This window comes from Corvus kubaryi, unplaced genomic scaffold (genome assembly GCF_017639235.1).
Source record: "Corvus kubaryi isolate FWS band 111438036 unplaced genomic scaffold, C.kubaryi_AGA036_p1.0 split1-37296, whole genome shotgun sequence".
NCBI lineage: Eukaryota > Metazoa > Chordata > Aves > Passeriformes > Corvidae > Corvus > Corvus kubaryi.
This window is the reverse complement of record NW_024582075.1, coordinates 5,128,112-5,155,180: the sequence shown is the minus strand read 5'-3', so window position 1 is coordinate 5,155,180 and position 27,069 is coordinate 5,128,112. Positions and strand designations below refer to the sequence as shown.

Sequence of the window (27,069 nt, the reverse complement as noted above, 5' to 3'; positions counted from 1 at the left end):
GTTGTCAAGGCAGAGTGCTTTGTATCGTACACTGTCGCTGTTATCCCCAGTAACGGCGGAATCACAACACAAATCCAGGCTGTAAGGTATGGCCGAAGCAGAGCTAAGGCCTCATTTAATGAATAACTCACCTTTAAAGTGTGGTTCACAATAAAGAAATTACGTGATTGGCTTATTCACTCACCACCTCTCAAGGTGATAGGCTGGGCAGTAAGACACCCATTTCCAAATATTATTCTCACAAGACTGAAAACAATTCTACAGTTCCCATAACAACTTGCGGGTGTGGAAATGATCTACATTCTTACAAGCTGCTGTAAATCCAGTTCTCATGAGAATGAAGGCTTTCACAGAGAAGCTGTGAGAAGCTGGATTTCTCTGTTTCTCAGCTAAAGCATGAGAAAGGAAAAGCTTCACAAATGCTACAGAGCTGGAAAATTTCTCTGCTCCTGCCTTTTAGCATCGACAGTGCACTCTGCCAGCAGCTCTCTTTATGAAGTGGGAAAAACGTACAAAGGTGTCTGCAAACTGAATGTCTCATGGTAATACGTCATGGAGAAGGAAGCAGTCTTTTAAGTAGTGACGTATAAAGCTATTCTGTTTCATGCATCACACTCTTAAAATCCACCCAGGTAGCACCAAGACACTTCTGCATTCTTCTCCTGTATGACAAGTGTTCCCATTTTCTGCACTGTTTTAAACTTCTCAGTAGATGGAATCTGAATTACATTCTCTGATCTGAAGAGGCTTTAAAAGGCACAGTTTTACTATTAAGATTGAATGTGAATATTTGCACATTATCAGGCTTCTTTCAGAGTCTTCCATATAAACTCTTATTTATATTCTGTTAATAATGACAGATTTTGCAGTATGTTTATTCTTAAGAACTCAGTATGATAATGATAATTGTCTAGGTGTTTGACCAAGGAGAGTAAGGCCTTACACACAGAAATGATGTTATGTTGTTGGACTAGGTATCTGTAAGTCATAACTCCCAAAAGAAATGGGGTATAGGGCACAAACATTAGAAGCTTAATTATTATCCTGTTCACTCATCAAAATAACTTGCTGAAGGGGACCTGGGCAAACTGAAAATTTGCTTTCCTTCCGAACTGCAGCTGTAGAGGGATATATAATCACAGATATTCTGAGCAGTGTTACTCCTCCTAAGTATTTTCTCATGCCTGTTGAAATTGAAGGGAGTACTCATCCAGGCTCAATAAGCTTTAGGTTTGACCTTTGGTTATCATCTTTGTGTTGTTTTTCTGAAACCATGTAATCAGCAGTGGGATGAAGGGCAAGCTGCCGTAAACTCTTCTTAATTGCATTAAAAAAAATTTCTTCTGAAGAATTTCCTTTTCCCTACAATCTCATAATTAGTATTTCTGCAGTGTTTTATTTAGATTCCAAGTTTAGTTGAAAATAACCTTTTAAAATGTTTGTGATGCTGGAAGTTAATATACATATGCTACACAGTATTTAACATAAAGGCATATCTGTGTATAAGTAATTTGCTTTTCTTTGCAGATTCTTCCCATTTTTTACAAAGTTAAGACTTTCCTAAGTTTTTTATTGAAACTTACTAAATGTCATCCTAAGATTTTTTTTGGTATCTCCACATAACTGACCTCTGACCCTTTGGGATTGTGTAAGTATTTTCAGGACTCTGGATCATGCTGCTGGTACAGAAATGCTAAATGAGTTTGGTTGGAGACTGGATAATATTCACAGAACAGAAGCCACCTTCAGGGTTTCTAGGAATGTAGGCACCATCTCAAATCTAGGAAGCTGTAACTGTAAGGGTTCTAGGACACCATCACCCCTCAACATTGTGTGTATTTGCCCTATTACACTCTTCCATAGGCACTGCCTTCAGCAGATGTAGGATACTTTGGTCTGTCTTTCTGTTTTTATGCTCTTCATGTCTGTGTGCACATCGACGTGGTGCCCACATAGTCTGTAACGCCGATCTGTGACTTCATAGAAAATTCCCACTTTTCAGTTGTCATCCTTGAAATTTGAAATGTTCTGTATCACAGTAATCTTGGAGTGTTGTAGAGCTTGTAGAGTGTGTGCTCTGATCGGTGTTACTGAAAAATGCCTGCTCAAATAGAGAATAATCAAGCTGACTATCCAGCACATATTATTTTGATACTTTAAATAGCCTCGGTCAATGAACACAGTGCAACAATTATTAGTTGGACAATTTGTCTTAGATATGTGGCAGCCGATTGGAGTTACGGGGAAAAAAGTTGTTTCAGAAAAACTGGGGGGGAAAAAAAAAAACAAACACTTCTCCTCCTTGAAGTGTTTAAATATGCTTCTTTATTTTTTTCTTTACTTATTCTCTCTGCAAGTGCTTCTCAAATTCTCTTTTTGCTGCCTTTTGTTTTTAACCTACCAGAGTTTATAATCCTTCCTATTACCCTTTCTCAAACATGAGTTCAGCTTTTTAAAGATACACTCTTATTTCTAACATCCTCTTTTATCCCTCAAAGCAGACTTTTCTCAGCTTTACCCTAATGAAGTTTTTGACTTTTTCTTCTCCTCATCAAGGAAGCTGAATCAAAGTATAGTTTTGAAAGCTTTTCGCTACCAACATTTTGAATAATGTCTTGTGTGCTACTGAGGATTGCTTTTTGTCTCAGGTTTTCTGTATCATTCTGCCTCAGCTTTAGACTTTGTTTTCATAAGGACTGAACCTAATTGGAGGTAGACCCACTCATCTTCTGTTACTACATTTCTTGACCTCCTAAACACACTGATCTCTCTAAAAAAAGTCGCAATCACTTTTCCTATCTTGGTAAGATAAAAATAAAATTGTAGGTGTGAAAAAAAATGCTGCTTTGCTTATCTTTACAGAGAAAGAATTAATGTTGCAACCACAATCTATCTCACTCCTAATAATTTAAATTCTAAATCTTAAAAAAATTATATTTCTGGACACAATTCATTCTGTCTATCTAGATATACCATCAATCCACTAAGCCAACTAGATAGTATTTGGGGAAATTAAAGTAGACTCAGAATTCTCCTTTTGGCACATTTCTAGGTTCCTTATTCACGAAACATTAAATGCATATTACTGCTGGTTCTGTGATTTTTTTCCTGAATAGCAGACTCATACTGGAATCTGAATTTGCTCCTTCTGTTCCCATCCTTGTGCACAGCAATGTAGCAAAGCTAGCTCATCCATGGACACTGATTTACCAACCTGAGTGCTGCTACTGGTGATCATTTCTGGTTAAGGTGAGATTCATACTCTTCCTCACATCGGTGAATTTCTAAGCCATTAAATCCTTACTTTAGAATACAATCCAGAGCTAAAACGGAGGTTTGAATCAAGCCTGCAGGGTTATAGTGGGTGAAGGCATCTTGTAAGCAGGCACATAGTGCTCACCCAGGTCCTTGAGAGTACGTGCTCTGGCAGCTGTGCCAGACAGGCTGTATTAGCACAGGGAATGGTGTGGGAATGGTATTTGCTGACTAGTGGTACAGTTCATACACCAGGGCCAGTCTGTAACTCACAGGAAGCTGCAGAGCCCAAAGATAACTGCAGAACTAGTTAGTTCTATACTCTTTCAGTATAAATACTTTTTGCTCCTTTGAAAACATTAAATACATATGTATATACAACATATATAAGGCAAACCACCACTTTTTACAAAGCACCATCAGTGACTATTTGAGAGCTACAAACTGAAGAAGCTCTACAATTTATAAGTTAACTAGGGCTCTGATGTGAATAAAATCATCAATATTATTTTTCACTACATTTTTATTAAACAACTGCTTAATTGTAATGGTAAACTTACGGGCTTCCACTTATATTTATTTATCCTCATTCCTCTCCTCAAAAAAGTCAAAGCACATATAAATCCTCCTGGTCTTTATTACCTGATAGCTCTTTAATAAACTGCAGCAATCTCTGATATTGAAACCTATGAAAGCTCTTAGTGTGGCTGCAATGATCCTTTTTTAATTAAGGTGTTCAGGTGAAGGTTTGTGGACTCCATGTCTAAGGCATAAGTTGAAGTTCTGCTGTGTGGTTACTTGTACATTTCACAGCAATCTCTTGTGTCTCTTCTGTCACCATTCTTGTCTTGAGTAAATTTTTGCATGCTGTTTACCTTCCAATTATAAGGATTATGGGAAAGGATTTATTTACTGGATTAATGTGCTTTCCTTATCTGTGGCATACAGGTTTGCTGTGCGAAGCAGTTGTTCATATCCTATATACAAGTCTACATTTCAAAGAAGGGGGACATTGAGATGATTAGGGATTTTAAAAAACTTAAATTTGCTGAAATTTGTTAATTTTTAGGATGAAAAACTTGAATGAACATAAATTTACAGTCAGTAAAGTGCCACTATCAAAAACTCTACCATTTTTGTTTTTCTAGACACTCTAAACACTGAGTTACTGAAATCCAAACCAAATCAAGCCAAACCCAAAAAATGTTCCTATGCAAAGCACTTCAAGAGTTGAAATGGACTTTTTGTAAAGTCTACCAGTTGCAAAACGTGGGTTTAGTTTGCAAAACAAGAACAACAAGGCCTTTATTTGTGTGAATGTACCAGACTCAATCTCATCTTAGACCTTATGGTCCTGCAATGGCAAGAGGCAGAAGGCACACTACTCCAGGACTCAGATACTATTTCTGTGAGCCAAGGAGTGCATTTTTCTCTTCAAGTATTCATCCACAGACTCTGAAGGTGTGAAAACAGTTCCTCTATGTAAAAACTTTCAGCTTCATCAACAGGAACAGATTTGTTCTTCAACACTGGACCTTATCAGAGTTTTCCTTCCAGCTTGAGTGGAAGACTCATGTTCACGGGCATTGGTCCTCAGGAGAGCCACAAAACACATCTATATGTACTGGAGGCACAGCACAGAATGCATGAGTGATCCAGGAGGTTTTTGGAGTGCTCTGATGACCATTTGATGACAGAATTAATCAAAGGTAACATGAATGAACAAGCTGCTCTTGACAAAGACACAAAAAAGAAGTTCACAAGAGGTAAAAGTTAGGTCACGTGGTCCAGAAGGAATTCAGAGACACACTCAGAGCATGCAGGGATAGAGTTAGGAAAGATGAGGTCCATTTGGAGTTGAATCTGGTGAAGAAAATTGAAAGGTAACATGAAAGCCTTTTATGGGTATATCTGCAAAAAGGAAGAAGAGAAGAAGTATGGGCCCACTAGTGAATGGGGCAGAGAATGTGATGACAGAGGAGCTGGGAAAAATGTATTTGCTTTTTTCTTTGCTTTAGTTTTTACTGGTAAGTCTTCCTGTAAGGAATCCATGGCCACACAGACCAGTAGGAGAGTCCATAAAAGTCCAGAAGAGTTACGTTAGAAGATGTGGATCAAGTTAGGAAGCATTTAAACATATTGGGCACACACAAGTTCATGGACACTGATAGGAGGCACGTGCAAGGGCAGAGAGAGTGGTCTGATAGCACTGTCAGAATTACCTGTATGGAGCCCTGTATGGTAACCTGCTGGCCCTGCTCTGTGCCTGTACACTCAGTGCTCTCAATTACTGCTTAGTTATAACAGTGAATGAGCATTTTTGAGAATTAATGTTCATCAAAAAATCATGACAGGAATGATTCTATGAGGGACCTTAATGATAATTTAGTTCCCCTGGGCAGTGATACTGTTCACTAGACTAGGCTGCTCAGAGACCCGTCTAACCTGGCCTTGAACACGTTCAGGGATGGGACACTCAGTTTCTCTGTGCAACCTGCTTTAGACCCTCACCACTCTCTTAGGAAAGAATTGGCTCCTAATTTCTTACCTAAATCTACCTTCATTCAGTTTAAAACCATTTGCCCTTGTCTTACCACAAATGCCCTTGTAAAAAGGCAAAAAATTTTTGAAGGTTTTTTTATTATTATTGACTGAGCAAATTATCAAAAAACTTGATCAGTTGATCAGACAGATGGATTTTTCTTTAAGAAATTAAGCCGTCCCATTTCAGTTTTTGTTTGTCAAGTCTAATTATATATATTAGTTCCATATTGCTCCCCATATATTGAAATATGTCTATTGATACTTCAAAAGCAGTTGTATGATTTACCAATGTTCTGTTTCTTGAAAGTCATCATAAATGGTAAAAAATTAAAGTTAATGTATGCAGTGCTACTGTCATGTGGAAAGAGGAGATTTACTCAAGCCTTTAGTATGTGATTATCTGTCAGTGCCCCAGGAAAGCCATGACCTTTGTGCCTGACCAGTCTGTCAGCATCCCGTTATGGGCACCCTTCACTGAGCAGCTCACTAGATCGGGGTGGTTCAGGGTCCCAGACCAACAGAGAGACCCCTCCTGGATCTCCACATCTTTGCCCATTGCTGGTGACTGCCACCACCCTTGAAGGATTCACACTCACAGTTTACAGAGTAACACTCATAATTAACAAAATTGTGACAGGTAAGGTTCGAGGATTGCTAGGGATGGTATCTGACTACAAAAATGTATTCAAAGCATTGCACTAATTCAAAGCAATATACTAACAAGCTCTAATTCCCAGTAAAAGCTAGCTGGGGTTAATGATCTGGTGCACCCAGAGCATGAGCTCTTACCCAACAGGCATCCCTATGGGAAAGACAGGTTTAGCTTGTCAGTTGATTCCAGCAGTTACACTGGAGTCTTCCCGAAGTTCTTCCCGTTCTTACCTCACTTTTATACTGTTTAAGTTCAGGTGGAGCTTGAGTGACTAAGATACACATCTTACTCAGTGGGGGGGTAGTTGTATCCTGAGGGCAGATATCTCAGGATAGCACCAGAGATAACCCTGGCAGGGGAACATGTGTCAGTGATTTCCTCCACAGCTGCTCATTCAAGAGCAGGACATCTTCCTTTATCTCTCCTGGTTTTAAGCTGCTGTGAGGGTTATCAGCAGGACTGAGTTCCCCTCTCTGCAAGGGTTTTGACAGAGCCTGGCCCTAGTGTCTCCACTCTGCTCCACCATCCATTGAGACCCTCCCAGACTGTGTGTGTCTGGCAGGTCGGGTATGCCGACTGCATTCCACCTGGGAGCAGCAACTGTATTTTCCCCTAAAATTTCCACAGCCTTTGTCATTTTGATGTGGTGTTGCTTGAAAAAGGTCTTCTTCCTTCTTTAATTTGAGTTGATTAGTGGCAACTAAGAAACTATTTCAAGTAGAGTCAGATATAACTTCACTAAGTTGGTCTTTCTAACTGAGATGAGCAGGGAACGTAGCACTAAAGCAGGAAACTGGACTCTGAAATTTGTACTAATAGCATTTAATTCTATCTTATATTTCATTGTGTCCAGCTCTTATCATGTGGCATTGTCCAAGGCTGCTTCGTAAGAACTGTTAGATGGGAGCAATATTTCAGAGTGGTCTTTGTAAAATTGTAACTTTCAAGGTAATTTTTTAGTATTATTGAAACAGTGCAAAGGAAAAGCTCTTCATCTGCAGTGTAGAGGATAACTCTAGACAAGGGTAATAGCTGTATCTTAATATTGGCACAAACCACTGATTTTCCAGTTCTTAATGTACAATTGCTTGACACTCTTTAACCAACACCAAAGGAAACACATCAAGTAAGCTTGCTTGGTAGTTTCAATTAATGCGTTTAAACTTCACAGAATTTTATGTAGTATCACACTTCTATGGCATGGCATCTGTTCTTGCTTTTAACTCTCTTAAGTATTTATACATGATGGCTCTTGAGCCATTTCTGTCTGCATAAAAACCATATACATCAATTGTGCTGGTTGATGGGCATATGTTAGGTAATATATTTAATAGGCCAAAAAATTAATTTCCATGGAATACTACTGGCTATCAGAGGAATAGATTGTTTAATCAGTTATGATAAACCTACCATTGAGAATATGAAGAATGGAAGTTGAATAACAATGTTCTAAAATTGCCAAACATACAGCAGTGTGTAACCTTTTTACCACTGTAAATTTACTTACCACTTGACTATAACTGACTAATAACAAATTCAAATACAGTTATGTTCAAATATGGCCTTTGTGATGCCTCTCTATATGTCTTTTTAATGGGCTTTTAGAAAGGATGAACTTTTCTTTAGAGGCACAGGTGTCTAGTCATGCTGGGGCAGCACAGGACATAGGACTTGCTTGTACACACATAAAGTAGCTGCATTGCCAAGATTTCTAGTAAAAATATAATGTCATTCTCTGGCAAATTATTCACTCTAGCACTTTCTCTTACGTATCATGTGAACTACTACTTATTTGCACATTATTTTAACAAAATATCAGAAGATACTATTAATGCTGGTGGTTCTTGATTAAGGTATTTCATTTCTACTGCACATTTTCTGCTTTTCATGGAGAACTGGAGGAAACTGAAGGCAGACTCAAATTTTTACTGTATTAGGTTGGAAGGTTTCTGTTGGTATAAGTGACATTTCATTACATAAAACATAGTACTAGATTGTAGAGAATAATGTTCTCTAATATGAAGCAAAAGGAATTTGAGTGAAAGGTTTATATGTTTATAATGATGTTTTGTAATTAAATCCTTCCCATAAAAGTATTTGTTTACCTAAGGCTCTGGCAGTACTTCTGAATTGCATGAACTGTGCCCACAAATATTTATACAAGTGAATAAAATTAAATTTGGCTTATGCAGAAAATTAGCTCTGAAGTTGCCGTAATACAGTTAAGAGAAAAGGGCAAAGGTTCTGACCCTCAGGACTACTATGTTGCAGGCAAGAAAAGGGAGTCATAGGGTAATTATTTCCCATCTATCAGGAAATGAGGGAGGAGACAACAGGCCAGAGAAGACCACAACTGACCAGCAGGGGACACATGCAGGGTAAACATGCATCTCAATTGCTGGCTCTCTTTCAGGACCGTGTGCTGCAAAACTTGTGCCATCCCCATATCAGGTTAATTTCTGTTGTTTTTCTGTCACAGAATCACAGAATATTATGAGTTGGAAGGGATCCAAAATATTCATCAAGTCTACCTCTTAACTTAAAAGTCCTGTAGAGGGATCAAGCCATGATCTTGGTGTTTTTAGTATCATGCTTTAATCAGCTGAGCTAGTGTCAGGGTATACCATCATAAGAATTCACAAGGTGTAGATAATGGCTAGGTTGCAGTCCTTGAAGTTCATGTCTTGGGCTTTCAGAAGAAACTTGTGCTGTTGCATTTTGTGGAGGTGTTGAATTTCACTTTAATCTTGTTGGCTAGCCCTCAGCTAGATACTTCTCACTCGAGATCCCCCATGACCAGAGCCCCCAAGGTGCTCGTGTGGGTCTAGTAATAAGGAATTCACACAGTGCCAGGCTGCCTGGTGGTGTATCACCCAACCATTGCATCTCTGAGGTCAAGAACTTTTTCCCTTGGCAGACAGCTCAAGGAGAAGGCTTTGTTATGAACTTGTCTGCTTTTTTTGCTTTCCTGGCTTGCAATCTAAAATAGTAGGCTCTGCTCAGAAAAAAAGGTCATAGAGGCAGTAGTTGTTAACACCACTTGAATTCTTAGCAGTGTACTCAACAGTTATTGAAGTGATTGTACCTCTCTTCCCTCGAAGTCTCTTTCCAAAGTAGGTAATGCATTTATTTGACAGCAAAATGCTAGGGAAGTCACTGATACTTGTTTTGGAAAAATCTCATGGACTATGTTCCTATTGTTTCCATGTTGTACTTGGAAATTGCCTACTGTGTTAATCTATTGTGTAAATAGTATACTATAACTCTCAAGTCAAATGCAAAAAGAAACGTGTAACAGAGATGTTATTTTAGTAATGCTCAGTATAGTGAAAGCAGATCCTTTTCCCTAGGTATGAGAGAGAGAAAAAAAGTAGGCTGTGTGCCCAAAGCAGTCCAGATGGAACCCCAGTAGGAGACATACTAGTGTAAATACAAGTTTTGTTTATTTCAGGCAATGTATGCTTCACATTTCTGTTATATTTCTTTGCTTTCCTGATTATGATATGCTAACATTCAATTACTAAGTCTTCAGAGATTTTTTTTCAATTTTCAGTGTTCTTTGTGCTAAAGTGCTTATACATTTTCCCTGTATTAAAAATAGGTTTATTTTATAGGTTTACAAAACTGGCTTCAAACCACGACATAATGCTTTTGCTTTCCTTTATGCTTCAGTATAGTCAAAATATTATATATTATGCTGAATAAAATACCTCAGATAACAAACCATCTTATCTTGCTACATTCTTCAAAGTAATTTATGTAAGCTGTGCTGTAACAACTTTCTAGAGCTCAAAATATAAATCTAGGTTGTCATGGATACACGCATGAGAAGGCTTTCTTTATAAATATGTTAGAAGTCTGACAATTTATTTTTAGTAGAATTTTCAAAAAGGAAAAGAAGATGTCGTATGTAACTAGGGCCGTTATTGGTTATTCTGATTGCACTTGAATACATTTCTGTTTCTTCCTCTTCCTTATCTCAAAATGTCTTCTAGCAAGGAGGTTTATGTGGATGTCAAAATGGCTGATAAGGGCGCTGGGCTTTTTCTCTCATCTGTTTTACCCCGCTTTGTACCAAGTATGCCTGAATTGGAATTCATATATTGCTTACCACCAGTTAGAAAGTTAGAGTTTTTATCTAGCACAGGGTTAAGCAGTGCTTTCAGGACTGAAAAAAATTCAGCTGGCATTTTACTCTCACATTAGTTAAAATAAATACACTAATTATGACATGTAACTGGATAATCTAAATAATTCATGGAACTTTCAAGGCAGGAAATACCTTCTGGTATCACATGTTCTATTTTGCTTCCTCTTCCCTGCTGCATCAGTAGTGAAAGAGGCCATGCCCTCATGTGTGATTTTCTGTGACTGGTCACTGTAAAACAGAAAGTTATAAACCTCTAATGAAAAATTATAAGGGAAAACAATAATTAAAAAAGGAAAAATAGATTGCTGAGGGTAATTCTTTATCATAAAAGTATACTAAATAAATTGCTCTTTTAACACATTTTATCTGTAGATTTTGATAAAATGGAAAATTCAGAGGTCCAAAACTTTGTGTGTATTAATATAAAATAAAACAAAACCTCCAAGAGAGTAAGTGGAGGATTTCCATAGAATAAACACAAAATATTAGGAATTATCTAAAATGTCACAATTTTTCCAAGAGTACCTAAATGTTCATAGCTCCTGCTTGTTGCATGGACTTTGGGAGAAAAACAGATTGTATTTAGCATTTGTGCAGTTCTTTCCACAGAAGTACTGTTAACTAAAAAATTCCTAGAAGTTCCCCATATGAAAATATAATCCCAAGTGCTCACTTCTTGGAAGATTGTGTCAGACATCAAATAATTTTGAAAAATGGTTATCGAAGATGTTGATACAAATACCCGTTCATTATTATTTTCCAGGAAGTTTTTCTCCCAAGAATTTCTAACTTGCTTATGTCTGTCCAGCTTAAACAGAGAGTTTTTGGTTTCTTCTCTTCTAAATTAGCTTAACTGCTGTAGTAAAATAATATGTAAATCATAGCCATAGATGAATCACAAAGTCTTTGTTATGAATCTGAAAAATAATTCATGGCTTGTGTCCTCATTATAACGGATACTTTATACATAACACAATAGAGGCATCAAGTTTAGTGCCAACAACACAAGAAGAATCTGTTTGTTTGCCTTCTGGGAATCAGCCGTAAATCACAGAGCCAAAATTTCTGACCTAGCATGTTAAGGAAGTGCTAAAAACATGAAAGAGAATGAAATCACACAATCCTGGAGCGAATCTGTTATTTTTTAAGGTTGGCAGGATAATCATTGTTTGATAAAATAGAATATGGGATTACTACATTAGGAAATTGCTGTCTCTCAAATTTGTTTTTCAGATTCTAGTATGACAAGTCTAAAATACAATATACATGTGCTGTTTTGGCATGTGATTTGAAAACCTTGTTAATAAGGATTTGTACGTATCAGTAGAATCAGTAAAGCTGTACAAATCATGGGACTCAAGTATCAGAGCACTTTAAAAATAACAATCATGCTATACCTGTTGGATGTTACAGAACAGCCTACAATGGAGACATTGACCTGACAAAGTCTTGCTGGGTAAGCCAAAAAGCTCCTCCAGAAAAGCCTTCCAGCAGCTTTATATTGCCAGTGGAATCTGTCTGTTAAGTATTGGTTTGAGTGGCTAGAATGTTCTAGTAGTGATAGGGGAGCCATGAGCATGGTGTAGTGTTAGACAATGCTTGATTAAAGGCTGTTGCAAAAACCAGATGCATAACTGAGTGACACTCTAAAAAAAAAATCCTCTTTTATTTTCTTTTGCTCTATTTCTCTGTTCCTGTGGACTTTGCTGCTCTGTCCCAATAGTTATGTGTATTTTCTTTAGAGAAGTGAAGAACTATGGGCAACTGATCTCCTTAAATAAACTAGTAGTTAGCTGTCATGAGTAGTACTACAGTTGTGCTGGACGAACAAGAAAAAAAAAAAAAAGATTCTTCTACAGTGCAGTTTCATACTCCAGTTTCACTCTGCTGTCTGGTTTAAGAGTTTAGAGCTGCATGAGTAAGGGATTGTTGTTGCTATTCACTTAGTATGGGAGTTCACAAAAAATTTTAAAATTGTCATCAAAATAACACATTTTGAGCAGATTTTTTGGAGTATTAAGTGATGGCTTTTCAAATTATTTGATTTGTCTATAAACTGTGAAGTAAATGTGATGCAATGTAAAAATAACAATGAAGATCTAGTTTCTGGATTTTTAATTTCTGTGGTTTCTTTTGAGCAAGGAACTAAGCTATACATCTGAGCAGGAAAAGGGTCCAAATCCTATAACAGCAAAAGGGATTTAAAAAAAAAAAAGCAGCCCCAGGAAGTGGTTAGGCAAATGCAAGCTGAGACTACAGCTTATTTGGGACAATTGATGTGTTTTTTACTGTTGCCCTCATCTGGCACTTTTTGTGTCACCCATCTGTTGTGTCTGACTAGGAAACTAGATTACTGTCTCCGGAGGCATTGACTACTCTTCCCACAGCTTTGATCAGTGATCAGTCTAAAAGCCCCCTAGCTTTGTTTTTTTCCCAGTGTGACACTGTATGCAAATACATGATAATTGCAATTGTGTATGGAAAACACCATCCAGAGTTTGTTGCTGTCCAGATGTGTTTATAATAGTTCCAGTGAAAATGTAGGTGTAAAACTGCAGATGTTTGTTGAGTCCAGGATATAACAAGAATATGTGTGGACTTGATATGTGCCTTTAGAAATAAATGAAGACAAAACCCACGACATGCTGAAAATAGACCCAATTAAAGTTACCAGTTTTTGAGAGTGTATTTTAAAGTAGACCACTGGAGTCAATAGTATCTACTTGAGAAGATAAAATGGGACTTTGAGTAATGCTTCTTGTTGCAGTATCTTTGTCCAGAGGAATGGCCAAATGAGGCCATTCCTCATATGTTTAATCTCATTAATATCTCAGCCTTACACAATTTCTTGTGTTATTCTGTGAAAGAAAATCACAAATTGCTCAGGAGATGCAGAGGCTCTGTAAATTGTCCTCCCATTGCCTAGCAGAAGACATTGCTGCTCAAAATGTGTGTGGAAAACTTACTTACAACTCTAGTCAAGCTTTATTTTTTCATTGAGGCTGAAATTTCTGTGAAGGATTTCCTAGCGAAAGTTCAACTATACAGTTAGTTAATTCATAGTACCTGTGTAGCAAGCGCAATTTTAGCTCTTTGCTGTTATTTGCTAGCACTATACCTGTTTGTGTTACATTGATTTGGCAATCTTCCTTGCAACTGCTTCTGTGGTGCTGCTTTCTGTGTTTCTTCTGGGCCATCAGCCACTGGCTTGTTTCCTCACAAATGTGAGGGTGCCTCTCTGTGGTCTTTTCAGTTTTAGTGACTGAACCCTTTACTGACACAGACCCTTCACTGTAAGGGCTTGGTGGCCAGATTAGTTCCCCAAACCAGTATGAATAGTGGTATGCAGCTAACTGAGTAGCTGGGGGAAGTACTGAAGCCAGTGCAGGATTGGCTGTCTGCACTGATGCATGTAGAAAATTACAGAAATATAGTGAAAGGGAATACTCAGGAAAGCAGACATGTCAGTAATGAAACACTGAATGTGCTCAACCCGTCTGAAACAAGTGGTTGCAGAAGGCTTCATCATCAGAGATGATGTCTGCTCTAGGGTAAGGCCTCTGCCTTTGGGAGGAGGGCAGAGGTTGTGGGGGTGTGCAGAAATGCAGTACCTGTGGAAAATACCATTTGGTTATCTTGGGGTTTTTATAACCCCACAGTAGAAGACATTAGAGATTTTTGTAATTCGTTGCTACTTTCAAAGGGTACTAGGATGTTTTCCAGTTCTGAAGTACAATGAGCCAAAGTGAGGCAGTCCCCCTTGTTGCATAGTGTGTCTGTCTGAGTCAAGTGAAGTACAGAAGTGCAGAAGAGTTGTTCTGTAGGGTCTTCGTTGAAATACGTTAACAGGGTGAATTGCTCTTGTTCATGATATATTGTATTTTTCTGCATTTTCTTTAGCAAAATAATCAAGACTAGAAAACACTATACCATGATGACTTAGTAAATTTGATATCTGAATGGGAAGTTTTAAAGAAAATTATGTTACAGGTCAAAATTGAGAAAGTATTTACACAAAGTTAAATAGTGCAGATAAGGATGTGATGGCTAAGATGGAAAGAAAGTTTTAGCATAAACATAAATCTGAATGTATGAGCATCCTTATTTCTGTCATATGCTGCAGAGGTTAAAGAACTGACAGCTTGCCTACACTTGAAATTCTATTTAAACTAAGATAGATTGCAATTTAAATGCGTTATTTGTACCTAAGTAACAGTCAACCATGGACAATTCTAGTCCCAAAATATAAGTGTTATATGCCTATGTGTTTTAATCTCCTTCAAAGATAAACTGTAAAAGGCTTCAGCCTGCAATTAAAGAGGGATGTCTGGTGTAATACACCACTCAAAAGATACAGCTTTGATATTTAGGGGTAGGTAGATTACAAATACTTGGAGAGCAACTGAAGGTAAAGTGGTGCAAATTATCAGTATCTGCAGGAGTGAAACCACAAATAATGATGGAGGCTCCTTGTGACCATCTGCTTAAACTTACATTTTCTGTGTCCAGAGTCTGAGAGTCCTCCACTTGTGTATTTTGGAACTGGAAACAATCAGAGTCTCTAGAAAAATACTTAAGACAAGGGTGCATTGGGTGTGCTGCACTGTCCAGTTCACCTGCTCTCTCACAAGTCTGCTTCCCCTGTTCTCTGCAGTACTGTGGGCTGTGATACCTCTGAGATCTCTTGTGGTAGCCCAGCTAGCTGCTTTCCAGGCAAAAGCCAGATGCTGATCAGTTAAAGTCTCAAGGTAGTAGGCATATAAAATAATCATATTTGATATTCATCACATCCCTATAAAACTTGGGATAAAAGAAAGAATTTTTGGTTTTCAGTTAGTTGCCAAAAGGCATGATTTATAGCTACATACAATAATGTTTATATATATATCCTTGAAACCATCTACAGAATTGTCGTCATCTATAACAAATTATTTAATTAATATTTAATAAGGAAATAGACATTACATTACATTAGTATGTGTGTCTGTGTCTGGGGAAGAAGGAATTATCAGCATGTGGCAAAAGACCTGTGAAATACCTTGGCAGAGATAACAGCAGAAGAACTACCTCAGGCATGCAATGAATAGAAACGATGTGACAGCAGTGGATTAATTTTATAATTTAATTATCAGTTGAATTAAGCATCAATAAAATTTGTGTCCCCCAGAAGTTAGGGCAGGCACAAAATTAAGTACAGTTTGTCCAAACTTTACGACATAAACTTATCTTTCTATCCTCTGATTTTTGCTAGAAATCACATGAAATGAACATAAACAAATTGAAATATGAGTGTGTTGAAAAAAACACTTGCTGTTATTAGTGTAGCCTTACATTAATTCATTGATGTATTTTTCATCCTTGTTTAGCTTACAGACCTGCAAAGTGACTGGATACTAAGGTGACTTGTGCTTCTTGACTGTACCAATAGAAGGATTTGTTAGCACTAACTTTGAAACGAGAGCTTCTGAATTCTTTTCCTATTGCCATCCTGCCATTTCCTCCACAAACCTAGGAGATGGCCAAAGTGTGTTCCAAGGAACTAATGCCTCCACATCATCACATTTGTGTGGTAGTCCTATGGCAGCCACTGCAAGCAAAGGTAGCTCTAGTTTTAAATGCAAGGGTAGCCCTATTTTTTCTAGTGTTTGCTGTCCCACTGGTCCAAGAGCAAGGAAGCCTTGACGAAGTAGCTCTCTAGCTACACTGTGAAGACGTGTCTTTCTTCTCACGTAAATTGTATTAAGGCCTTTGGTCCCCACAACATCCTTCTCTCTAAATTTGAGAGATATGGATTTGATGGGTGAACTGTTCAATGGATGAGGAATTGGCTGGATGGTCACGTCCAGTGGTCAATATCTTGGCCAGCATTGGTGACAAGAATTGTCCTCCAGAGGTCTGTAGTGGCACCAGTACTGTTTAATGTCTTCATCAGTGACATGGGCAGTGGGATTGAGTGCTCCTTCAGCAAGTTTGCAGATGACACCAAGCTGAGTGGTGCAGTGACACACTTGAAGGAAAGGGTGCCATCCAGAGGGACCTGGGCAAGCTTGAGTAGGGTTGTGGGAATCTCATGACGTTTAACAAGGCCAAGAGCAAGGCCCTACACCTGGGTTGGGGCAACCCCCAGTATCAAAACAGGCTGGGTGATGAGCAGATCAAGAGCAGCCCTGCCAAAAACGACTTGGGGGTGCTGGTAGATGAGAGGCTGGACAAGAGCCAGCCATGGGCACTCACAGCCCAGAAAAAATTCTGTCCTGGGCTGCATCCAAAGCAGCGTAGCCAGCAGGGCAAGGGAGGGCATTCTGCCTATCTGCTCTGTCTCTTGAGACCCCACCTGGAGTGCTGCATCCAGCTCTGGGGGTCACCAGGGCAGAGGCACACCACAAAGATGGTCAGTGGGCTGGAGCACCTCTCCTGTGAGGAAAGGCTGAGAGAGTTGTTTTTATTCAGCCTGGAGGAAAGAAGGCTCTGGGGAGACCTTCAGCAGCCTTCCATACCTGAAAGGTGCCTGTAGGAAAGATGGGGACTGATGTTTTACCATGGCCTGTTGTGATGGGAAAAAGGGCAATGGTTTTGAAACTGAAGGAGGTCGATCTATAAAAGATGTAAAGAAGAAATCTTTTAGAATGAGGCAGGTAAAATACTGGCACAGGTTGCCAGAGAGGTGGTTGTTTCTTCATCCCTGGAAGCACTCAAGGTCAGGTTGGACAGGACTCTGAGCCCAGGTTTACTTCAAGATGGCCCTGCTTATTGCAGGGATGTTGCGCTAGATGACTTTTAAAGGTTGCTTCCAAACCAAACTATTCTATGATTTTATGATTCTGGTCTATGATGTACATGGGAAAAACAGGTGTGATACCATGGGAAAACTCTTCTGCCTGATTTTATCCACAGGTTAAAGAGGTTTTCTACCATGGCCACATAGAAGAGGTTTTCTACCATGCTGACCAATACATCTCTCTGGTTTCCTGGTCCTGCCCTTTCTGTCTTTCATTTCCACAGCATCTCTTGTACCATAAAGGAATTGTTACCTGGACAGGATTGGAGAGTAGTGTCTGGGTTTGCTTATAATACCTTCCTGTTTAATTTTGCTCTCAGGTTGAAAATGTTGGACATTGCTGATGTGCTAAGAGTGGTCTGGATGTTAATGCGTTTCTCAGAAACTTTTCATTCTGTAGCATTTCCAGAGGTATTAAATTTTACCATATCAGAACTTTCTAAGTGTGCAATTATTATCATGTTAGATTGCAGGAATCCAAAAAGAGGTGGTCAAAAAATGCTTTCCATGAAAAATAGGTTTACAAAGAATAGAAATCTCTGTGTTTAAGGAAGCAATGGAATTTGTCTTCTGTTTGCTTTGCCTTCCTGTGGTACCAAAGGTGCTCCTTCACAAGAGACAAAGAAATAGAAGTGAATACTGATGGTGCAGTGGGCATTCTTCAAGGACAAAATGTTTTAATATGAAAGTGGCAGCTCTGTGTTTTAAATCTAGCAAAGTAGGACTTAAATTCTAGTGGGACTGCTACATCTTTGCCTCTCCTAGGAAGCCTCAGATTGTAGGAGCTGATCTGATCTGAGCATATCTGATCAGATATTCCAACAGGAATAGGAGATTCAAACATTTCCTGACATTTCCACTGAAGTGGTAAAAAGCCCTCCAAACCACACAATCCCCCCATCATATTCCAATTTTTTACTACTATTTTTAACCATTATTGTCAGAATAGCTGGGAAAAAAAGAAGCTTTTCAGAATTTACTTCTGTACTTTCCAAATCTTCACCATTTACGCTTGCTGAAAATGGGGGTGGGGGAGTAGGTGGGTGCTGGGAATATGAAAAAAATCTCCTTGCTTCAGTTTCCTCATATTTACATTCAATAGCCATAAAATCGCTCCAGTATTGCTTATAGATTAAAAAAATACATTAAAAATAGAACTAATTAAGGCTTGGCCTTATGGACAAGCAGTTTAAGTAGTCTACCCAAAGGCAGCCAAGGACTTTGTGGTGAAAGTGAAGTTCCTATCTCATGATAATGTCCTGTCCATCAGAGCTTCCTCACTGCCACTGACAGAAGTTTATATTCTTGCTCTCACCTTGTGCAAGTACAAATGAGTAGGCAAGGTACAAGGCCATGGAGAGCAGGCATGTGAAAAAAACTTGGTGTGTATTAAACACTTCAGCAAATAACAACTCTCATCCCTAATGTACTGTTCGCAGAAGAAGGCAATGATAGAGCTCATCTCAAAGACGGGAAGCTCTTTGGAAGCTAGAAGATACATTGGGCTCACTATTTTTAGTTTATTAAAGCTATCTGTTATGTTTCTTCATTGTGTTCAGCTCTCTAGCATCTTCAGAGAGTTATTACTCTGCTCACTGAAAAGAAGGGCAGCATGCTATGACTCCTCTGTCTTCTTTATGCCTATCACAAAGGCTGAAAATTTTGTTTTATGGCAGATGCCTAATGCAAAATGGACATGAAAGGGACAAGGTAGTGATGAGTATGGTACCTTCCCAAGAAACTCTTTCCTGAACTTCAAAGGTAGAAAAAAATTTTAAGCACTACTTGAGGGGATGTGGGATAGGGGGAAGCCGTAGTCATCTTGAGTGTTCTGAGTTCTTGGTTCTGATTCGAGTCCTTTTCTTTCTTTTAACTATGAACCCCAAAAGCTTAATCATTGCATATAATTACCTTTATAGCTGAATAAAGTTATCATGCCGTACGTCTTCTAAGGTGCATTATGTTTTAAGTCAGGATTATTTTCTTCTGCCTGTTTAATGTTGTCTAATTTATACAGCCGTGGAAAAGCAGTTTCAGATAATCATATTTACTTAAGTTTAATTCCACTAACAATGCAAGATTTTTTTCCTCCTCTCATAAAAAAATACATTCAGAGCTCAAACAAGAGGCATTTAAATATGTATCATTTAAACTAGCTGCTCAGCCACAACCAGAAATTTATCTGCACAAATTCTATCACTGAATCATGTCTTCTGTTGTCCTATCCACTCCATTCCACAGACAGCTCATGGTCCAGTCCCTGTATCTTTGAGGTTCTATAATTTTGCCATGTACGGTGGGGTGGAACAAGTGAGACCTCTTCTGGTGCATAGTCAGTCTTGCAATTTGTTCTCGGACTTAATATTCTGGGCAGAAGATTTTTTAGCCCAACCCTGACGTTGAATAAGAACCTTCAGTTCCTGAGGGTACAATGAAGAGGAGCTGACTGGTATGCTTATGTTCGAAAGAAACAGTAGTCTTCATCTCTTTGCTCTTCACTTGGACAATTATTCAGCTTTACTGATGAATGTAGACACAATACTAAGAATAAATTATAAATAGAGGAGAAATACATGTGCTTTATGGGGATTAAAAGAAATGTGAGAACAGCAGATCAGTGAATCCTATCCAAGTAAATTGAATGTATATTTCCTAACCTGAGTTATGAGAGATTTAAACTTTACTGAGAAGCAGGTGCTTTCGTCCATAATCAGAGTAACACCTGGTCATTACCAGCAAAATGAAAAATCACCATTACTTTATAGGATGTTTCTTTTACACTTCCTAACTCTTCCTTCATGTAATCTTCAAGGCCTACCAAAAAAAAAAAAAAAAAAAAAAAAGTGGGAAAAAGGTATTTCTTCTTTGGCTGGAAAGCTGCCATTAAGAACATCTCCATTATCTGGGAAGGCCATTTACTGCCCCAAATGGAAACATGTTTTGCCATACTTGAATTGCCCCCCAAGCAATATTACTTCATGGGTTTTCATGTCTTTGATAGAATTATTTAGAGCACATATTTAATATTCAAATGAGCCGAATTGGCTTGGGTTTGTCTGAGGGTTTTTTTTGCCCGGATGTGTATGTTACCACTCATGCTCTTATAGTACAGCTTCTAACCACTGCCACTGGCCGCTGGCACACCGATACACTGCCAGATTAATTAAATGCTTTCTAGGTTCATTGTATCAGTATATCCAGACAATTCTTTCCCTCCCACCCTCCCTCAGTCTCTGTTGTCTGAGCGTTGGCCCCACCTCCCCTCATGCCGGTTTCCCTTTCCTCGCAATGCTCTGGGAAAGAAAGTGCAGGTACCCCTCCCTTGCTTTAATTAGATTCGCTCCCTTGTGCCCTGCTCTCGGCCCGGGGAAGCGCATGAGTGAGGCAGGTGGCTCGGCTGCGAGCGCGGCCAGCCCTGCTGCTGCCGGCGGCGGGCGGGAGCGGCGGCTGGCGCTGCATCCCGGTATTCCTGCCGCCTGCCCCTCTCCGCTCCCGGAGCATCCTGCCCCGCGCCGCAGGCGGATCGCCTGCATCCCTCCGGCCGCGTTTGGCATGCACGGACACTGCCGTCCCCGCGCAGGAGGCTGCTGCTCTATGCAGGCGGCTCGGTGGCTGCCGCTGCCCCCCCGCGCCCAGCCTAGCCCAGCCCAGCTCAGCCCAGCCCATCCTAACCCAGCTCATCCTAACCCAGCCCAGCCGAGCCCAGTCTCTGCCCTGCGGCATCGCGGGCGGGACGCGCCGAGCGTGGGATGCCCGCGCCCCGGAGGGCGGCTTCCGCGGTAGGCGCTGTCAGGGCTGCGGCTGGTCTCCCGGTGGGATTTGTGGACAGTCATGAGCCAGACCGAGGCTCCCCGGCCACTCAACTGGACCATCCGGAAGCTGTGCCATGCCGCCTTCCTCCCCTCAGTCAGACTCCTTAAGGTACGGTGGGAGCCCGCTTTGCATTCGAGAACCGGTGTCTGCCGCTGAGCACCTGCCTGGAGGGCTGCAGTCGCTGTTGCTGGAAAGTTAATTTAGGAATAGTCCCAACTTTACTATTAATTACCTTGCCTGCTACCTTTAAAACCCCTTGTGAGCACCTGAAGGTGCCAATACTGTGCATCCGTACTTTATTCAGTGTGTTTGTTTGCCCATAAAGGTCTGTGAAAGGGATAAAAAAGGAAGTAAGGGACGCTGGGTATCATCTCTGCTTCTATTTGCCTTGTCTTATCAAGATGTGAACTTCTAGGGATGAGGAAGGTGTCTGTTTCTAAGGCGTGTTCCTTTGTGAGCAGCCCTCCGCTATCTGTTCTTTGGGTTACTTAGCCCCTAGGGAATACCTGAAGATCCAGTACGACTCAGACCAACTTGTAAGTGGAGCAATATGTAGGTGGAGAAAAATTATCTTAGTTTGCTAAAAGCTGTACATGGGAATACGATCAGTTAAAGACTGGCAGTGCTAACAGCATCAGTGAAACTTTCTGGGTTTCTTTTATTTGTTTAAACTGCTTGTCACACTTTTGAAGGTGCTTTTGGAAATGTTTTTAAATGCGCTTTCCTAGGAAATCATTATTTTCTGTTTGAAAAAATTATTTGGGGTTATATACTGTGGAGGGCTCTTATTCTCAGCATGCCAAGTACCATTACTAACGTGTGCCCCACTGAAGCTGTTTTAGAGACATTTGCAGCTGGAAAACAAAATACCTTGAATCAACTTTTTGATGAAAAATAGGTTACATTAAACTGAAAAAAATAGGTTACATTAGCCTGAAAAGTCGTCTTTGTTCTTGGTACATCTTAATTCGATTGTACAATGAAATTTTAAACAATACACTAATTTCCCTGTAGGCTTTGTTTTATAAAATTGTTTATTCATTGCAGTATTTATCTCATTTTATCATAGAGTTTGATAGTTTGGCTTTGGAATTAGTCTGCAGCAAGGTAAAGCATGGCTAGTGTGACAATGTATTAGATGGTAATGTTTGATAGAACCATTTGATTTTGTGTGAGTAGCTTGGAAATTAGGTCAGTCCTTACTACTGCAACATGCTTGAGCAGTAGTGTAGCATATGACATTGCACTTAGCAGACATATGTTGTATGTGTAGTTATTGTATATACGATTCACGAATGACCATACTGCGTATCCTAGGAGGTATTTTTCAAATCCTCACAGGAAGGGGCTACAGTTGAAAAATATTGCTGTTTCCAAACCAGATGTATGGCTGCTGGGGGGTACATTGTGAGCATCTCCAAAGAACAAAAGAAAGTTATATTTTGATTTTTCAGAAATCTAAGTTTTATCTAATGCAGAACGAAACAGAAGGCAGTGTTGATTTTTTCGTAAAGGCTTCCCCCCCCAGCCCCAGAAGCACTCATGAGAATGGGCAAACTCTACTAGTCCTATGCTTTTAGGAGAACATAATTTTGCTGAGGTGTGAGAACTCGGATGTGGGGAGTTTTACTGTCATTCTCAATACCAGTGGGTCAGAGGTGAGGGGGCATAGATTGCAGTATTTCTTTTCTGGCAGACGAATGTTGCCCCATGTGGATGGTTTCTCATCGTTACATATTAAGGATGAACATTGTGATTAATTATTAAGAGAGCTGACTAAAAATGATTTTCTGAAGCTACAGATATAACCTGTTAGGGAAAGATAGTGACTGGACCCTGCAGAGTTAAAAAGAGCAGGGAAAATAACCAGAGATAAGCAAGCTCTGCACAGAGGGTGTGCGAGGTGTGGGAAAGACCACAGCAAAGAAGGTGTGACTCTGGCTCCTCTCTCAGCTCACAAGCAGTGCTCGTTGATTGGAGAGGGAAATGCATACACCAGCATCTTTAAGGCTCCCCAAAAAAAGCTTAAAATTTGGCTTCTTGTCTTTGTCTTTTGTTATTTAATGTGTTTAAAGCAAGTGACAGACATAAGAGCAGGGGCCCATGGTCTGAATTCCATCAGCCAACCTGAGGAAATTCTCCTGTCATCAAGGAAAGAGTGTAGTAACAGCAGCATTAAATTACCAGAAGAGTTGTATAAATATTTTCCTATATACAAAGTATTTTTTTATACTTCATGTTTTCCTTCACAAAATAAAGAAGAAACTTTTTCTAAATGAAAGGTGCTCCTCTAAATCCGAAAACATTGGAAAGGCAAATGCAATAATCTAAACTCATTTTTTTTAATTGCCCAGTTTCCAATTGGATTAAGTGGTCTTAAGGGCTAATGCAATATTGTTTCTAAGTAGACGTTCACTAGACCATTTTCTATACAGCTTTTCTCTGTAGACAATGCTCTCAATAACAAACTTTGGAAAGCCTGATATGCTATGGCACATTTTTATTATTATATGCTTTGTCTGTCATTGTCAAACTCTTTTTCAATATACATTGTAAATTTAATTAGAGTAAGAAAATATAAAACACTATTACGTCTTTTTCATTTCTATACTTTATTTTACTCTACCAGAACAAAAGAACTAAATGACCATTAAGTTCCAGGATAAGCTTTTTCCTGAAATTGTGAGAATGAGAGAGAGCAGAGATTTCCTCTTTTGCACACACACAAATTCACTGTGACATTACCTGGACATTTCTAATAAAGGACATGAACTTTTCAAGTACTTCCATGATTTTTCAGTAAGAATTTTAAAGTTCTTACCCTGTGGATACAATTTTAAATGTAGCATCAGTGCTTTTACAGTGATGGATCTAAATAAACATTGAAATCTAGGACTGCATGAAGGCAAGGCTCTTTGTTTGGTCTTGAAATTACTGTTTTTTAAATAGGTACCGAAAGGAGTTATTCAGCAGGTAGGTTATGTTCTTGTTCCACCCTGTTGAAATGGATGAGCAGTGCTCAGCTGCATGAACTGAGATTGGATAGAGCTCTGGCCACAGTGGTCTCATTTATTTTAGATAAGCTAGGACCATTTGTAGATGCATCCAGTTTGTGCTTTTCTTCCAGGCATGTGTTCCTGTTTTAACCCACTTCACAAATACCCTCATGTTTAGGTGCAGTTTTATAATCCTGTTTTCTCAGTTTTTCATTTTCTGACAGGCACATAGAGTACTAAGAGCTGTATTGGAAGCACAGATTGAAACAATTTATTGGAGAAGATTTTTACCACTTGTGTCATCAGCTCATCCTTCACTGCTCCCATTTTTTTCCTCTAATAGGTTACTTCCTGTAGCACATTCCTTGCTGGTATTTTTTTGTAGTTGTTTCAATATGCTTAGTAGGTGCTAACACACTGCCTAATGCCTTCCTGTCTGAAGTAAGGACTAAGAAGTGCTTTGAGCACATAGGCAGAGAGGGTGGCTTTGTGCAGAACTGTCATTCTCCTGAGATGCTCAGATAAGATTTAAAAAACCCAGACATTTTAGAACAATGTTTTGGGTTCTTAAAAAATGAATGAATGAATGACATCATGCAAAAGACTTCACTCAGAGGGCACTGTGCCCTAGGAGAGGCTGCAGATGTATTTCTGCTTGAAACAGATATATGCCATGCGATCAAGAAATGGGCAATATGCTCAAGAAAAATAATTAAATAAATAAATAGCAGTAGAAGAGGACTGAATAACAAAAGGTCTGTAATGTGCAGTAAGTTTTAACCCCACAGATTTATAGATGTGTATAAAACTGTACGAAACTTTTGAAAAGCAACAAATTACACACCTTTTTTTCTTAATAAGACTTTATTTTTTTAATAAGAAAATTTTTTCTTAATTTTTTTTAATAAGAAAATTTTTTTCTTAATAAGAAAATTTTTTCATAATGAATCTGGCTTGCATGTAAATAACTAGGCTTGTAAGGCAGGAACTTTGGAAGGACCAGAGGAAAGGAAACAAAGTCAATCACAAGAAACACTGGGGGAAATGTTTTAGCTCTTCTTTCCCAGCATGCAGCTTGGCAAAAATGCCAGCTCAGCTCTACCAAACAAAGAAGAAAATTTACCTGACCTGGGCAGTAGTCTAACCTAGCTCCTGAACTGGTGGAAGATTAGAGAGATCAGATGCTAAATTTCTGACCAATTGAAAAACTAGATCTTCTTTTTATTAATTATTTTTATTTAATTACCCTACCAAGAATGCATAAGGTAACCCAAGGGAAAATTAAAAACTTGAAAAATAGCTCACTGGAGTGAGACACAGTGTCTTTTTAATGTGACAGTACATACATATGAAATTCTGACTGGGCTGATCTATGTGAATAAAAAGGGTGGGCAATACTTCTGCTACAGCGAGTTCGGTTATGTCTGTAAAGAAGGTGTCTACAGGAATAAAGACTGGGAAATACCAGGCAGGCTTCACTAAAGTACATGGTGAAATACCACACTGTTCAATGGCTTACATCAACTAAAATTGTATTGCTATTTGATTACCAAATACAATTTTATTTCAGGATAATTTTTAAAAATCTGTTTTGGCAAATTGAGTGAAGGATATTGCTTCTCCAGAATGTTGGAAGACTGAAGTGTGTTCTTTATTAAACACTAAGTTTTTATACTTCTGAAACCCCTACTGTGAGAAAAAGTGTTTGTAAAGAGAGAAGAAAGTTGTATCTTTTGGAGGTAATTTTATTTCTCAAATGGATTGCAGAAATTAAAAAAAAAAAAGGCTATTGGACTGATAGAATAGTCCTATATTTCAGGAGAGATACTTTTGATAAAGGATTTTTAAAAACACTTGAAAGGTGGATTTGCGTGCCATAGTCGTGAGAGGATAATGTTAGATTGTATCATGGTCTTCAAACACAGAAGCATAAGCTTTTTATGCTATTTTATTTACTATCAATGAGAAAATGAGCAAAAATCTAAACACGAAGGCAGTCAAAATGTTAAGAGTTTTTTTTGCTCTTTGCTCCTCTTTTAATGTCCAGTTGACAGTGAGGTCTTCTAGCTTATGTTTAATAGAAGAGAATTCTGATTATTATTTTAGTTAATTTACAAAATCCACCTTTCAAACTGCAACAAAATGAGAGGACAGGTTTACTAAGTCTTGATTGAAAAATTGAGATTCTTGAAACAGATCCTAATGCATACAGTTACCATTACTGGGGTGGTGTACCAAATGTATTACTGCAGTAATGCACATTACTGGCAACAAAGTTAGAGTGGTAGTTTACCTGTATCTGCACTTGGCTTACTGAGTTAAATAGTCATAATGAACAAGCCAAACCGGCATAGAGAAAGTATCAGTCAATGTAACAATCTTTTTATAAATTCACTAGTAGAAAAACTAGTCACACCTCTGTGTATGATGGGATGCTGTGTATGGTGTGAAATACAGATGAGTACTATGCCTGCATGTAAGTTTTATTCAGAAAGAAATTATTTGATAAACTTCTGTGTCTCTGTCAGAAAGAGCATAGTTGTATCTATCACCTTTGTAATACATGTTGCATCTTCTCATACTGATTCATGGGTTTTCTGGGGTGTATTATTTGTCCTTAGAAGCACAACGGCCGTATTTCCAGCAAAGAAAAAGATTCAGCTTTCTGTTGTTCTGTTGGGCCATCAGTTTCATCATTTAAGGATGGCAGGAAAGAGACCTGGGGCTAGGGCATTGCTGTGTCTTTGCAGTCTCTCACTTTAATGTAAAAAAATTCATCTTACACCCCAAACTGAGGGAGCAGTGGGTGCTGCAATGTAGCTTCACTATGCCTTTGCACAAGTGTGCTTCCATTACTCTGCTCAGCTGTCAGCTGTGCCTC

General features: G+C 38.9%; 1 protein-coding gene across 7 annotated transcripts in view; it reads left to right on the top strand.

The window, feature by feature from the left end:
- The window catches only part of TRPM3 (transient receptor potential cation channel subfamily M member 3), a 397,273-nt gene that overhangs the window by 105,579 nt on the left and 264,625 nt on the right, over positions 1-27,069 (top strand). For 3 of the 7 annotated variants that reach the window (XM_042013149.1, XM_042013146.1, XM_042013145.1), the window contains exon 1: positions 21,107-21,300. The exons of the other annotated variants lie outside the window; for them this stretch is intronic. In XM_042013149.1, the coding sequence (XP_041869083.1) occupies positions 21,211-21,300 (90 nt within the window). In that variant the 5' untranslated portion in view covers positions 21,107-21,210. Of the gene's footprint in view, positions 1-21,106; positions 21,301-27,069 lie in introns of those variants that run through there. 7 annotated transcript variants of the gene reach the window in all.